Source organism: Dryobates pubescens, chromosome 23 (genome assembly GCF_014839835.1).
Source record: "Dryobates pubescens isolate bDryPub1 chromosome 23, bDryPub1.pri, whole genome shotgun sequence".
NCBI lineage: Eukaryota > Metazoa > Chordata > Aves > Piciformes > Picidae > Dryobates > Dryobates pubescens.
In genome coordinates, this window is record NC_071634.1 from 10,215,973 (window position 1) to 10,232,482 (window position 16,510).

Here is a 16,510-nt window from a genome sequence, read left to right on the forward strand (position 1 = left end):
TCCAATCACCTCTTGAACACCTCCAGGGATGGTGACTCCACCACCTCCCTGGGCAGCCCATTCCAGTGGCAAACGACTCTCTCAGTGAAGAACTTTCTCCTCACCTCCAGCCTAAACTTCCCCTGGCACAGCTTGAGACTGTGTCCTCTTGTTCTGGTGCTGGTTGCCTGGGAGAAGAGACCAACCCCCACCTGGCTACAACCTCCCTTCAGGTAGTTGTAGAGAGCAATAAGGTCTCCCCTGAGCCTCCTCTTCTCCAGGCTAAACAATCCCAGCTGCCTCAGCCTGTTAATGGTACAGCCCTTAGAAGATCTTGTTAACGTACATTGAAAACACTATGATGAAGATAATAAACAATGATTATAATGCTTGAAAAAGCTCCATGTGGGTTGGGGTTTTCCCCCCCCCCATTTGAGGACTTTTGTCTGTTGTTTCCATAAAATAACCAGAGTGTAATGCCCAGCTCTCCCTACAGTCAGCAATGATGTTTGTATCCAGCAGAGAGGGGACAACCAGGCTTGTGACTCACATCCAAACCATGCTGGGTGTGCAGCACAAGCCCTTCAGCCCCTGCACAAACGATACCTTTGCACCTGTTTCACCTTGGGCACTTGCCCAGGGTCTGGGCAGAAGATTATCAGCTCTGTGGGCCCGTATCACAGCAGCAGCAAGAAATCCTTATCGGGGCAAGGTCTGCTTTGCACAGGGTGCTGTAGGCAAATACGTGATCTCACCTTTCTCGGGTTTATGCAGGTGAAATCAAACTCAGCTGCCCAATGGCTCTGGCTTCCCAAAGTTGCTACTAGCTGCTGCTAGTAACTTGCATTTAAGACTGTAGCTGCCTGTCACTTCTTCAGGGTTTGACAACCCTTAGCACAACAAGAAGGCTTTGGTACAATAAGGACTTCTTAGCACTGACCCCAATACTAATAATATAATAATAAATTGATCACACTAGCTGCAATGACAACTTTGCCTTAAGCTGATCAACCAAAACTCTTTGGTTATTTGCTGACCTGCTCTCCCAGGGCAACATTTAATATTTTAGACATTGCAGTCCTCCTCCAGTTCGGCCTTAATGTCTCTGTCTTGTAGATAAATATTCTCCAATACATGCCACAGACAGCATGCCCTGCTCCAGTTTGAAGGCTGGAATACTTCAAGCACAACACTCATTCAATTACTTGGACGCATTTTTCATCTCCCTCAGACAAATTTTGGGGTTTGCTGGTTGGGTGGGGTTTTTTTTGCATAGATTATAGCACCTGCATTACTCTTGCAGGGGTACAAAGGAGAAGTCTGCAAGAGCACAAACATCCAAATCAAGAGGCTATTCAAATTTATCCAGGCTTGCCCCTCTGGTGTTTCAGTTAGTGTCTGAGAAGTAAGCTGTTCCCTTTCAATCCTACACTGCACATTTCTTTTCTTTCAAACACTTTCCTCAGTGGAAGTTTGACACTGTTTTTCCTTCTGGAGAATGAAGCCCCCAAGATGTATTTTCAACCTCCCAGGTCAGTGTTTCCCAGATATTTTGAATCAGGGACTGTTGCCAAGATTCACATTTTTCCACAGCTCACCGCACACCCTTAGACCAGCAGCAGAAAGCCACTGCAGCAGCTCAGACATGGGGATGGCCTCTTGTTGCCCTCTTCTTGTTACCCATATTGCAGTCCCTATGGCAGCATGGGAATCAGTGCTTGCCCCTCTTGCATCATCCAGACCCAAGATTTGGCAGATTTTAAAGGGTATTCTTCAAGAATACATCTGTACTGCCTTGGTGAAGTTATAATTATTTAGTGCCAAGTTCTGATTTCCCTACCACTGTAGTCCTCCAACACAGAGTAACCCCAGCAGCCTTCATCTTTGTACTGGGACGTGCACCAGCATCCTCCCCTCTCTACAAAAGGAAGGATCAATAGGCAAACAAAAGCCACAGTTTGTCTGGGGTGCAGGGTCACAGTTCATCCCATCAGACATGTGTCAAACATCCCAGGACAGAATTCACCCAGCACATCTCATAGGTCACCAAAAACATTTCCCCCCTCCATAAAACCCCTAAAAGCATTGTTAATGCAGCCCTGCAGCTTTCCCTGCTTACCTACTGTGTCTGTTGCCCTTGAAAAATATTTTCACCCACAGGGAGGATTGTGCACAAGCTCTTTTCTCTGCAGCTCCCTGAAGCAGTGTCAATAGTCAGAAATTCACAGAGATGAAGCCAGGGTTGGGGGGACCTGGCTATCTCTAAGGCCTGGGTGACACCCACATTCACCTTGACACCAGGGTAAATGCACACTGTGTCTGGACCAGGGGGACCTCCATCACCATCAGTGCTGGTTGCAGCCCATCTTCGCTGCCAACCGTGCTCCTACCTGAGCAGCTCCCTCCTTGCAGCAGGCAATGCGTAGGAGGGTCACCAAATGCTGGCAGCATTTACCTGCCATTTCCCAGCTCCTCAGAAGAAACAACTAAATAAATCAGAAGACAGAGGAAGGAAGATTCCCATTTCCCTATAAAGTACTTCAAATTTCATGGGAACACTGAAACAAACAGAAAATTGTTGTGATAAAGTGTGATGCTGGAATTTCCCACTGCAGCAAGGTCAGCAATGTGCTACCCTCTGACTGAGCTGAACCAAGAGCAAAAGTTAATGAGGAGTAATTACTGCCTGCCCAGAACAACCCAAACCACTTCTGGAGGAGAAGTTTCTATCAATGTAATATACTTTTACCAATGGGATCCACTGAGTGAGGACCCAGGATCCAAATCTAATTTTTCCAGTCTTCACATTCACTGCCTCAGGCACTGCTACATTTTGCAGTGTGGACCTTGCTGCATTTTACATTCCTAAAGGGTCACTTTATGGATGGCCACATAAACGCTCAGTCCTCCAAAGTACTGACGTTTGCTGCCATAAGTGGCAACGGAAAGGACCTGCTGCCTGTGGTCATGCTGTGCTATCCCAAGAGCTCAGGCCATGCTCCTCTAACAATTTAGTCCATCACATTTTTTTTCCAGGTTGGCTTCCCGATCAAGTCACTTCTTCAAAACACCCAACAGCAAGATCAGAAAAGCTCTCACGTTGGCACAAAGGAGTTACAAGGCTGGGAGCAGAGCAGGGCAAGGACGGGATGGTAATAAGGTCAAGTTCAGTCATCTTCAGTTGCCATGAGATCACACCTGAGAAGCATTTACTGCCAGGATCCAAGCAACTGCGGTCAGGCGGTGGAAGGGGGGGGTCCTATTTGTGCCACTAATGACCCAACTTAGCAGCACCGAAATCACATGCTTGACCTTTCCCAACATCATGTGAAGCAAATGCTCCATATGACATGGCTCCAGCATTATCTACCAGGCACAGGTGCACGACTGCAATTAGAAATGACCAGCATTTTGTACGTAACAGCACCTTTCCGCTCAGCTCAGCCCATTCAAAAACACTCGGAGGCTCAGTTGCCATCCTCCTCCCTAACCCAACCTTTCCAGACCTTGCCAGCTCAGAAAGCACCAAATAATTCCCCCAGAGTGTCACAGCTATTAATTGGAAATTGAACTGGAAGTCACCACATCTCTCTGCATGCTGGTGCATCTAAAGCTTGGCACTTGGTCTGTCCCGAGCCCATTTCTCACCCTAAATCAACTTCCGCAGAGAACAATGCTGCTGGTTTGTGTCCACAACAGATTTATTCCCCATTCCTGCAGCTCACGCTGCCTGTACCTTCAAGGGGCTTGAAGCAAATGGTTCCTTCTGGTTTCTGGGAATAGAAGGCTGCCCTCCATAATCAGGGTATTGTTCTCCCTAAATGGGCCCAGACTCTGTAAACACTCTCCTCTGCACGGCGCGGGGAGGGCGACTGCCTGCGTGTCTATACGGACATGCTGGGAATGTGTCCTGCTCTACAAACCAGTAAATTATGTTAATTCATTTCCTCTGCCTAAACAGTGGTAATAAACTTTGGGAAAGGAGGAGGAAAAAGTAAACAAGAGTCAATTACAAAAAGGTGAGGGGGAGAGGGTAACCAAGTAACTCCATCAAATGCCTCCTTTGGGAAAGGACATTCCCCGGTAGAGCTCAGATGGGCTCCACGCAGCCCTCCCTCCATCCTCCCGGAGGTGTAGATGCGACTGTAACAATTTCTCCCTTCCCTTCTATAAGGTTTCAGCCTGTTTTCACGAGTTCAATCTTGGACACTGGGAAACGAGCCCCCACTAGTGCTCTGACCCACAGCAAGTCCATCCCCAGGGGCTTTGCTCCGCATGTGATTGGACTGCTCCGGTGACTGAAGCCAACGTGAACAGTCAGAGCCTATTTGTAGTTTTCTAACAGGAAAATAATTTCACTAAGCAAACTGCCGTGCTTGGACTCAAAACCCTGATTAGCACAGTTTGAAAACAGGGCAGCATACTGTTCTGGGAATTAACTTGCTTGACCCCTAGTCTACAACAGCCCTCAATCTGCAAGTCAGGCGAAGTTGAAAACCTCTTGGAAGACCACACTGAAAGAATTTACTGGATTTATTGGATTTGCTCGGATAAAAGGAAAATAAGCCTCGAACTCCACTTAGCTAGTCTGTGGTCTACAGAAAGACAAGCTTTTTCTCCTGATGCTATCTGGAAGAAGAATGCTGCCTACGCCGAGCAGCACTTTTTGGATCCCCTTTTTTGCTTTCTCCAATGGAAACTCTCAATAAACAGCAATAATTGTTCTAATTACACAGGTCTATTGCTGTGACTACTTTTGCTTTGGAGTAGCACCTCACTGTTTTCTTCCTTGGCATCAGTAGTAAAACACAGGAAAAGAGACAGACTCCCATCCCTGTGAATCTACAATTCTTCTCCCAAGAGGTGTATTCATGGGGAGAAGAGTCTCAGACTGAGCTTCACAGAACCACTGAATGATAGAGGTTGGACAGGAGCCTCTGGAGACCATCTAGCCCAACTCCCCTGCCAGAGCAGGTTCACCTGGAGCAGGTTGCACAAGACAGCATCCAGGTAGGTTTTGAATGGTTCCAGAGATGGAGACTCCACTTTAAGACTGGTTGAGCACTGAGAGGTGGTGTTCCTTTTCCTGCTAGGAAATTAGCAAGCTTCAAATGGAATATCCTAAGGCTACTTACAACGCAAAGAAGGACTACTCTGGTGTTTCAAACTGAACTTCCAATGCCAAGATTAATCCTGTCTACATCACTACCACAAAACACTGCTTTGAAATTCCCCAAATAGAAGCATAAAATTGTTTCAATTGGAAAAGACCTTTAAGATCAGTGAGTCCAAACATCATCTTAATACCACTGTGGCCATTAAACCATGTCCTGGAGTGCCATATTTACACATTTTTCTAACATCTCCGGGGACAGTGACTCAACCACCCCCTTGCTCAGCCTGTTCCAATGCCTGACCAACATTTCAGTAAAGAGATTTTTTCTAATATGCAGTTTAATCCTCTCCTGGCACAATTTGAGGCCATTTCCTCTCATTCTATCACTTGATACTAGCGAGAACAGACCAACCCCCACTTCACTACAACATCCTTTCGGGTAGCTGTAGAGAGCAGTGAGGTCTCCCCTCAGCCTCTTCTCCTCCAGAGAAGCAATCCCATGTCCTCCCTCTGTTTGTGCAACCAGGAAAAGCATTCTAACATAGGGACACAAGAACAATCTTGCTCTGGTCTAGATAAAATGCTGACCCATCCAAACCTTATGCTTTCTCAGCCCCTGAGCAAAATGCTCTGACCAGCCTCTATCACTCCTTTCTGTCTCTTTGTATGCCAGAAATAACAGCTGTGTGCTGAGAGCAGTGGCAAACGTTTTCAGATAACAAATCTAGCAGTTAGGGGAAGTAGCTTTAGACAGCCAATTCCTAACAGGTTTACAATTCCTTGTCAATCAAACCTGCCAAGGAAAGGTAAACAGCTACCCTGGCTATGATTAAGTTTAAAGCTCCACTCTCATTAGCCCTTAACAAAACTGACGCCAGCAACACTGCACTTCTGATTGGCTGTGAATATCAGGAGGAGGAAAGATATTCATCAGCTCTCATCTGTTAATCTAGTTTTATGTTAACTGTTGCAGATCACAATGAACCTTCCCATGGCTTGGTGCCACACTGTACAGAACTGAAACACAGCCTCCTTATATGAGGCCTCAATTTCTGCTCTTTGGTAAGATTATGAATTCAAATCCTACTCAGCCACATCTCACTGATCCTAAAGGGACTATCACCTTTATAATGGAGAGCAATATCCAACCCTGAATATTAAAATATTAAATGACTTATTAGAGCACAGAGTCTGATCTCTGCTGGCTGAGGTAGCAACTCTTCTCCCTCCCACTTTAAAGTGCCCAAAAATACATTAAGCACTTCATAACATTACTTGTCTGGGTAAAGAAACACTGTGATTGCCACCAAAAGATTGTGTTAATCTGCAGAAGAACACAAAAGATTTTGACCCACCCAGAAAGTGAGTGTGATGGCTCACAGCACCCTCTCCCAGAATGATATTCACACTCTGAAAGAGTTTTAGGTCCAGTTCTACATCAACTGGTTGATGCCAAGCAAGCACTATTCCTTCCCCAGAGAGCCTTCAGTATCCCTGGGGAGATACTCCGCAATGTCCAGAGGTTTACCCTGTTATTCATTAATCCTTCCATCCTTGACATACAGTTCATACACCTGGAACTTGTCAGACACTTGTCATTGCTTAACCAGTGTTAACAGATCTGTTTAGGTGAAAAACTGCTGAGAAAAACAGCTTCCTCAGTTACAACAACTCACACAGATCTGCTATTAAAGAAGAAAAAAGGCCAAAAAGGGGGGAAATAAACCACAGCAATCCAGCATTTGCAGCAGCCTAACTCCAACAGTTTGGGAGGTTGGTAGACCTTAGAAACTGTCCTCCTCCCTCTTTTGGGGTTCACCCCCTCTTCTGGGATTTCAGCCTCACCCTGTCCACTTCTGCCTAGAAAAAGGAAGATTTAAATCCACAGCTGCACCAGTTCTCAAGAGCAGCAGTACACTAATCCAGCCTACATTTTCTCTTAGAGGATGGCTGACGCTTACATTTCCCTCCATGTTCCCCAACTTTTACCCCCTCCTGAATAGCTTGTTCTGGGCAGAGCTAGCAAGCACACAACTGCCACGGAGCATCTGCACAAAGCCAGCACCACACTCTGAAATCCTGAGTTCACTGGCCATGTATGAGCAGATCTAGCAAGGGCCATATGAAAGTTAAAAAAATGCCTATCACACAAATGAAGCCCCCATTTCTGCAGTTCTCTGCCAGGGCCATGTTTTTATCTAACATGCACAAACACTGACAGTTCCTAAAATACCCACCAAAGCCAACACCACCCAAGTGGAACATAGGGTATGCCACCTCTTGCATTACTCACTTCTCAATCACTTGACAGGACACCCAAGATTGTGCAAATCTTTCATGGAATTTACCAGACATCAGGAGAAATTATTTTGGGCCCCATCAGGCTGCTTGTAGAGGGGCTGAGAACAGAGGTGCAGCGGTCCTGAGAAACATTAACCTGCTCTGAGAAGCCTCTTTTCCCAATTTACATTTCCCTTCCCATAGCGAAGCTCAGTGTTAAGTTTGAACATTTAATGGCAGGAGTAGCCCAGAGTTATTGGCTGAATTTCCCCCTGAAAATTGGAGTGACTGAGACAAAATAAAACTGTTAGGTTATTCTCAGCACTACTGGATCCTGTGTTCCTACTGTGATACAATGGGGAGACTGTGTAATCAGGGCAGGCAACCAAACTTCACGCAGCCTGTGTTTATTTGACTCAGAAGAGGGGAAAAAATCCAGAGATGTGAACTGATTCAGCAGCAAGCAGTGTATGTTAACTTGTGAAACAACACTCAGGCCAGCCTTCAGCCCCTCCACACGTACCAGCAGTGCCTGCAGAGTGGCACCCTGTCTTTGGGGACAAACATCACTGTGAGGACCCAAAGTTCAGGCTTTCAGCCCTGGCAGCACATGCTCCAGCCACCAGCCAGAGCTTGCAGCAGGCAGAAATGTGTTCCTGGAATAAAAAAAATCCTGAGTCCAAGTTCTGTGGTGGAGCAGGTGAATGTCAGGATCCAAAATACTACACTTAGCCCACATCTCTTCTGCTGTCATGTAGGAGGGATCCATGCAGAGGCTGATACCACAGATAATCTGTGTAAATCATCCTTCAGGGATAGAGCCAAAGCCCATGGGACTGAGCAGGAGTCATGGCACCAATACTCACAGCTTGTGAATCAGGTCCTAACCTGTCAAAACTGGCATGGGCTGCATCTACGTGTGTCATACGACGTCAGGGCAGCAGGATCAGATTATTCAAACTTACTTGCAAGAACATTTTTCTTTTATCTTATTACCACAGCTGCTAAAAAAGAGCCCCAGACTCAATAGGCTTGCAGCTGTGGTCTTTGCAACTTCTACATTCACACCGGCTCCACTCTTACAAAAAGTCCCTTATATGACCAAAGCTGTTCCATTGTGGTGCAAAAGATCAGGACATGTCAACACAAATACATGTGCAGGCAACACTATCAGAGAAAGCTCCATGTCAAGGCTGATTACAGAAAACAAGATAAGGAATAGAAATCGAGACTGGATGTTCAAAAGAAGACCAAATGCATTTCAGCTTGAGCAGCTCACCAGAAAACACAGGAAGACAAATGCCTTGCAAGAAGACAAAACGAGCAGGTTAATGAAAGGCAGGGACAAAGGACATTTCCAGCGACTCCTGTAGTGCTGGGATACCCTCGGACAGCCCTTCTGAACAGCTTCACTTCACAAGTCACTGCAGATAGAAGGGTTTCACATCCCAGGAAAACATCAGAAAGCTGCACTGGTTCTACTCCCACTGAATAAAGCTATGACTAAAGGCTGTTCTATTTGGGTTTGTAGGGTTTGGGTTGGTTGGTTGTTGGTTTTGTTTGTTAGTTGTTAATTCAAACAAGGCACAAGAGGACCTCAGACACAGTCTCAAGCTGCACCAGGGGAGGTTTAGGAAGAAATTCTACACAGAGAGAGTGATTGCCCATTGGAATGGGCTGCCCGGGGAGGTGGTGGAGTCACCATCATTGGAGGTGTTTAGGAGGAGACTTGATAGGGTGCTTGGTTGCATGGTTTGGTTGATTAGGTGGTGTTGGATGATAGGTTGGACGCCATGATCTTGAAGGTCTCTTCCAACCTGGTTTATTCTATTCTTTATCTTCCACCTTCAATGGAAATTTTTGTATCTTCCAATAACTAATCCCAAAATGCACAGCCACAGGGTGACCATCTTTTACTGCATTCACACCATTCCATAGCGAATATTCTGGACCCAGATGTACCAGCCGCTCAAAACCGAACTATCGGATGAGTCAGAGCTGACGCTCCCTATCAGCCAATTCACGTCTGAGGGCAAGCTCGATTGTTAGCTAATAAAAAAGTGGCAGCAGCCCCAGACCTTGAAAAGTGGGGTCCTACTTGCTAGCATGTCAATTTTGCTTTGGTTCCTTGTTTGCTTTTGAGTGACTTTTTCCTGAAATCATAATGTTCCTGTAATTTCTCAAGCACCACCTCATGGCACTTGAAAGTTTCTTCTGTGGCTAAGTCTCAGACTTTGGATTCCAGCCTCTTCTGCGTACAAGTCCAGCACAGGAAAGATGCCTTTTAATTTGCTGCTTGTGTCTTTTAAGGAAGGTCAAAGAAACATATGGACTTGGAAAACGAAGTTATAAAAATTTCAAGGAAAATCTAATTATATTTGAGCAGTTTTAAGAGTTTTGTAATATTCCTTAAAAAAAAATTATATATGCATATATAAATTCAACTCTCATTTTCCAGTATGACGCATGCTGCATTTGATGTTTAAACTCAGCCACAATTTAAAGCAGCTGACAGCCTGAGAAGAAGGGAGGAACCAGGGTTTAAACAAATAGCCAGCATTTTCTTCGATTGTCACATTGACTCCAGGTACAAGTCAAGCTGCCAGATTATCTGTGAACAAGCTCAGCAAGAGCACAATCCACAAAATGCCCCAAACTTAACCAGAAGATGTGCAGCAACTATGCAAAATGTGAACCAGGAGGCGAGATCTGAACATGCTTCGCTTTCACAAGAGAGAAACTCGTTGTTATTATACAGTAACAGCCATTCAACAAGAATAAAGGAGCAAAGCAGAAGCCAACAAGCATCACTCTTGCATTACCATTATTTATCTTCACCATGTCAGCTACCACTCACTCTTATAAACCCCAAAGTTACCGAAGGGTAAATACGTTCATCAGAAAGAACTCATCTCCCAAGAAATAAAAAGAAACCTTCTAGCGTCCTGTTCCTTTTTCTCCAACAGTCAGAGGAACAAAAATGGCACAGAATATTATTTCCACACAAAACAGCTGAATTTTGAGTTGGCCCCATCAGCAAAAACTCCTTGTAAAGCGGGCATCAACCAGGCTTGCAAGCAAAGCGTTGCACAGAGAAGCGCCAGAGCAGAAAGCAGTTCAGGTCCCATTCTTCCCCTCACTATGCAATGCACCGAAAATGAAATCAACATCCACACTAATTAGTCTCCAGCAGAATATCAGTTTACTCACTAACAGGAGGGTTGTTCTTGCTCTTACCAAAAACTTTTAAACATATCATATAAAATCTTGTTTAAGCCACGGGCCCAAGCCAGGCACATCCCAATGTTACCATATACGGTCACCAACGTGAATACAATGGCAACTTGACAGATTTGGAACAAATATTGCATTGTGTGTCACTGAGATAACACAGGCAGGAAAATGTCAGATTGTATTACCTGTGTCTGACCCGAGGTGTGGACTGGTAGGAGCTACATTGCTGCTGGACGTAGTCACCAAAGGTTAGTGACCCAAGATGGCATTCATCCCTGCAGAGGAGGGCCAAGGGAGGACATTGAGGACATTTATGCCTAGTATGGGACTGCTTGGAAAGAACAGAACTGGAGCGACACAAGGGATGAGCCATTAGACCTGCATTGTTATCCAGGTATTGGTGCAACTGGCAATTGGGCTGAAGCTGCTGCCCTACACATTGGCCATCAGCTGGGATGCACAGTCCCTCTTACAAAAACACTGCACAGAGGCTTTGTTCTCAACCAGGGGAATTTGTGCACACAGAAGTTCTTGTCTTCACCCCCCATGAAGAAAAGGGACTTGGATGTTAACCAAAGTAGCTCCCAAGAATGACTTTCTTGGTACAGGCTCCCTCCAGGAGCCTTAGCCTGGAACAAGATTGGTCACTGAGTGATTCTGAAAGGGTAATTGCAGTGCATTTACAGGTATAAACAAGTGCCCTTAAATTTTGGCCCTGAAAACATTGGTTCAAATTTAGCCAGAGCTACCTCATCTTTCATCCCTCCAGACAGCAAGTTCTGCACCTGGACCTCTAAAATCAGACCTGCTCTCTGCTTTGTGTAGGTACTGCCCCTTTCTTAAGGCTTAATCTTAGTTTGGTAAGATCCCTTCTGTTTTGTAGATCAGCAAAGTGACGCATTGGGTAACACGAAGGGACAGAGCCAACGGACACAGCTCCAAAACTGGAAAGGTGTCCCCATTTGCTGGGTGGGAAGCCACCACATTAGCCCAATCAGTCACCCCTTCGCCTTAAAAGGCATCACCTAAATAAAGATGCATAAATAATACAACAAAACATTTAATGCAAGATTGCAGCCGAGCACCCGACTGTCAGGAAATATCAAAGCCGGAGCGCGTGGGCAACTTAACTCTGCCCCCTTGTGCAAACGCACTAGGCACAGCCCTCCCCTGGAAACAGGCACACAATCACCCAGCTCCAAATCAACAACCTAATACCAGCATAAGATGCTTTTGCCTAATCTGAGTAGAAAGACCAGCACTTTCACAGAGAGCCTCCTCAGTCACCTTACTTATTTGCAGTCCAGCAACCACCTATTTAACTTGTGACACCTCAGATTAGGAGGTGTTGGCACACTTTGGGCCACACACACATCTAATCTGCAATCAGGATACAGATATTAAATGCTGTTTGGCCAAAACAAAGAGCCCTTCTTCCTCCAGAGTAAAGCCTCCTGACCTCAGGCTGAGATTTAGTCAAAGGATTGTCTATAAACCCTGAAACAGGTAACATTTATACATCTCCAGTGGCAGAACCCACCAAGTGACACATTCAGAAAAAATCCCCAGGCACCTTCACAACCAGCTACATTTTTCCAAGCATCTGAAATTATCTCAGTATAAACTCCCAATAATGAGATATTCAACACCACAAAGTTGCAACGTGCTGGAGAGCATCTCACCTCTGTTCACTTACAAGTTGGTCTTTCACCTGTGTCCTCTGCTATCAAGAATACTCTCAAACTCGAGAGGTGCAAAGCGGGATTTAAAGGTTAGGGGTTTGTCTATTTCCCTTTTTTTTTTTCCCCCACAGCAATGACATCTTTTTCTTCTTCACCATCTCTGGTCTTGATATCAACACGTGAATGAATGACATTTTTAATGACTTAGGCCTTGGTTTTGAAACTCTATTTCTATGCCATTTTAAATAGCCAGGACCACCTCTCCATCCCTTTGCAGAATGGATTTTCCAGCTCTGAAAGGAGTCCAAATAACCCAATTATCAACATGATCCTGACAAAGTCACATAGAAAAGACCTTCCTACAGCAAAACCAATTACATCCTGAAGTTACCACTGGTGAGTTTGTTGCTCACATGACAACAGTCCTCAGCACTTCATTTTCCAGGGACAAAAAAAATAAAGAGTACAGGCAAGACAAGCGCAAACCACGTTTAAACAGGGTCAGCCAGTACAGTAGACAACACTTGGCTCACAACAGAGACAAAAATCTTTTTGTCTTCTCCTGCCCACTTCAGATCTTTTCCAGAACTCCACCAACTTCTCAGGTCCATTGCAATAATACACAGAACATCCATGAGGTCATCTTAATTCACACACTGCTGCCCATTGCCTACAACTTAAACTGAGTCTCCATTGTAAACCTTGCCTGGAGTTCAGGCTTGCCGCACTTAGAGCCTATACACTGTTTTCTTTTTCATTCAGTTTCCAGCCAAAACATATTATAGCGCTTTTGCCTACACAAAATATTTGCTTGGGAGTCAATGCCAAGAATGAAAATAAAGCAACACAGTAACCAAATCTGGGGTCTTTACAATAACACTCATCTTCTCCTTTCATACGCTCACTCACAAGGTTTACTTTTGGCAAGTTGCAGCCCAGGTAAAGGAAGAGTTTAAACCTTTTTATTTGCCACTCCATGGCACTGGGTGATTTAAGGGTCTTTCAACAGTTCATGCAACTCTGATACTGTTGGGAATTGCAGATGGAGAAATCTGCATCCTAAAGCCATACCCACACTGTCCTGGAACAATGCAGCCCTTCCTTTGTGACCAGAGCCAGGGGAGCTGAAAGCACAGTTTCTCATTCAGGCTTTCCAAGCATAGCACCCACCGAGGTACAGCACAGGCAGGAGTGGAGCCACTGCTCCTTCTGCTCTGATCCCAGAGCTTTGCTTAAAGCACCTTCTCATAGAGAAACTTCTTTTCTTCACCCTCCTTGTCACTCTCAGGTGAACATATTTCAATTTGACTCTGGTAGGATAACCCATTTATTGAAATCTGATCAACTGCTGCCCAGCATTAGAACATGCTCTCACTGTTGGGAACTGCCATTTGTCTGTCACCCAGGAAGTTAATGAAGGTGTTTGTTTAGTTTGCTAGCAGGAATATATGGGGCTGGATGTAGTATAGAAGAGGAGAGCTGCTTCTGATCCACAGAGGACTGTAGTTGCTTTTCTTTAAAACTGTGCACTTTTACACATGCATGAGAAAAGCCCCTGCAAGCCCACCTGTGTCTATGAGATCCCAGTAAACCTGGGGCAACCACACTCCGTCCATCCAAACCAATGGCCCCAAGAGATGCAGGTAAGTACAATATGCGGACACAAGCCTGCACTACCGCGCAGATAAGCAACGTGCCAGGCACGAGTCCTCACTGACAGCAAACCCCCTGCGGGGTCCCTCTGAGGGCAGAGGGGGGGGTTGTGGAGCAGGAGTCCAGCGGAGCAGAGGGAAGGGTGCGAGTCACAGAGCCTCGGCAGCACGCACGCTGCTTACCTCTCGCCGAGTCAGAAAACGCAATTATCCCTGCGAAAAGGAGCGTCAGCTGCAATTCCATCTTGAAAGACAGATCCCTCCGTATCCCACAGGCTGCTGTCCTCTCAGACCTGGAGGCAGGGGGGGAGGAAAAAGAGAACAAAATAACTACTCTGGGGGAAAACAAAAAAAATCCCAAACAACCCAAAACTTTACAGAGTTTTAAAACCTATTGCAAAGACTTAAGAGCAGGAGTAGCAAATAAAAGAGCAATGTACTTATAATTCATTCCTTGGCACTCAGCAAGTAAAACTTTGCCCTTCTCTCTGCTTTAGCCTGATATAAATCAAGAACCCACTGAGGCCAAAAAGCTCCTCTAAGTTTACAGTTAATGCATAATTGTTTGGTATCCTGTAGAGAACCAGTCTAGAAGGCAAACAAAACTCTAGCAAGTGGCCATAAAACAAGACTTCAGGTTAACAATTTGTGGAGGAACATGGGGAAGGGGGAGGGGGAATGTTACCTCTCCCATCAGCAGCTCAGAGAACTTTGTGTTGCTGCTTCAGTGCCCCTCAGACGAGCGCTGCTCTGGGTCCGCGCCTTCCTACGCTCCACAAGTCCTCTGAGCAGCGCTGATTTTCCCTTTCCTCTGCGCCCTCCCACTGCAAGCCCCACTTGTTTCCGAATGCTCCAGAGGTGCGTCCCAAAGCAAAACCGCACTTAATTATCCAGATTCTTGAAGATGCCCTCGCTGTGAAACGCAAACCCGGGGTAGATCAGGTTTACATTAATTACACCCTGTTCTCCTCCCAAAACTCTCACTCTCTAAACACCGTCTGAATTCCTCACCCTTGTAAACTCTCCGGTTTAAACACTCCATGCCCCCAGGACACACAACAGCCCGTGTACAGCATCCAGCAGAGCAAATAGGGACGCTCTCCCATCAGCTTCGCAATTTGCAGCTGGGAGCCGGTACGGAGGGAGGGAGGGAAAGAGGAAAGGGAGGGCGGCCGGCGGGGCCGGGCGGGCTGAGGGGGGCTCCCCCGGGGCAAGACCCGGGGCCCCGCGGCGCGGCCCCGCGGCAGCCGGTAACGGGGGATATTCGTAACCGCGAGTTAGGGTTGGACGGAAAGGTTGGGGGCGGGGGGGGGGGGAAGACGGGACACCCAGCGCGATGCCAACTGGTGCTGCACCCCGCTTCGGAGCAACACCGGCGGTTCCCAGCTGTTGCGTTAGTGTCCCCCGGACCCGCCGCGGCGGCGGCCGGGGCTGGTGGCGTAGCGGGGGCACTTACCTTGGCTGCTGCCGAGGCTCTAGCACCGTGCGCTGGCGCCCATCCCCGCCGCTCGCCGCCTCATGCCCTCCGCAGCCACGGCGCCCGGCCGGGCGCTCCGCCGCCGGCCTCTACCTCATCCCCCCCCGGGGACGGTGGGAGCTGCCCGCTGCTTCAGGGCGCCCTCCCAGGGAGCGGCCCTCCCCCTTCACCACTGGCTTTTTAGTAACCCCCTCCCTCGCCCCGCAGCTTGGCCTTAGAGGAGACTTTTCCACTGGAGAGCCACGGGTGAGGAGCTGAGCAAAGGGGGAAACCTTGTAAATTATTTTTCCTTGCTTTCCGGGTCGGGCTGAGCGTGTGTGTGCGGGGAGGGACAGCAGGGACCTGCCAGAGCCGACGAGGCTCCGCAGCCGTGGGATGCCCGGTGATGCGATCCCGCGGCTCGCCCGGCCGGAATCCCGTTTAAGGAGGGAGGGGAGGAGGGGAAAGGGGTTGGGGAAGGGGAGGGGAGGGGGGAGCTGGGGCGAGAGAAACAAGCGATAAAGCAACTTTCCCTGCAGGGCTTTGTGGCTGTGGGGGCAGAGCCGCCGAGAAGGGCGGAACGGTGCCGCCCCTCTCCAAACTTCGGTCCAATCCCCGGGAGCCTCCGCCCTCTCCCCGCCGGCCCGCTCCGCGCTGCCGCTCCCCTTAACCCTTTGCGGAAGCGGCGGAGGGAAGCCCGGAGGTCCGTAAAGCCCCGTGAGCGGAGGGAGCTTGCCCTGCGGTCCCTGCCCCTTCGCGCCCCACGGCGGTGGAGACACGGAGCGCATCGGAGCGTCCGCCATCCCTCCAGTGCCTCTCAGCCTCCGGGAGCAGCGGTGCTAGCCCTGGGCCCTGCTGTGCCCCGCAATGTCTCTGCCCCTGCCCCAGTGCACTCCCTGGAGCCCACGGAGCCCTCTGAAAACATGCAGCCCTGCATCCCCCCATGCACCCCCACCACCTGTCCCTGCCAAACCAACCCTCTTCCCAAAGCAAGGAGAGAGCCCCAGTCTGTGGAATGCCACCGTAGAGGTAGTGAGAGAGAGATTGGGGTCAGCTGTGCTGTTTTGATCTCTCTGATTGCATGCAAATCATTCCAGAAAGAAACTGGACT

At 47.6% G+C, this 16,510-nt stretch overlaps 1 protein-coding gene across 2 annotated transcripts in view; it reads right to left on the reverse strand.

Annotated features, from left to right (window-relative positions):
- Positions 1 to 15,876, reverse strand: part of FGFRL1 (fibroblast growth factor receptor like 1) — a 154,709-nt gene extending 138,833 nt beyond the window's left edge. Inside the window, exons 1-2 of one of the 2 annotated variants that reach the window (XM_054172339.1) lie at positions 15,400 to 15,876; positions 14,127 to 14,236 (exon numbers count right to left, since the gene is read on the reverse strand). In XM_054172339.1, coding sequence (XP_054028314.1) covers positions 14,127 to 14,187 — 61 coding nt within the window. In that variant the 5' untranslated portion in view covers positions 14,188 to 14,236; positions 15,400 to 15,876. Of the gene's footprint in view, positions 1 to 14,126; positions 14,237 to 14,628; positions 14,846 to 15,399 lie in introns of those variants that run through there. The other variant, XM_054172341.1, reaches the window with a different exon arrangement.
- Between the last annotated feature and the right edge of the window lie 634 nt (positions 15,877 to 16,510).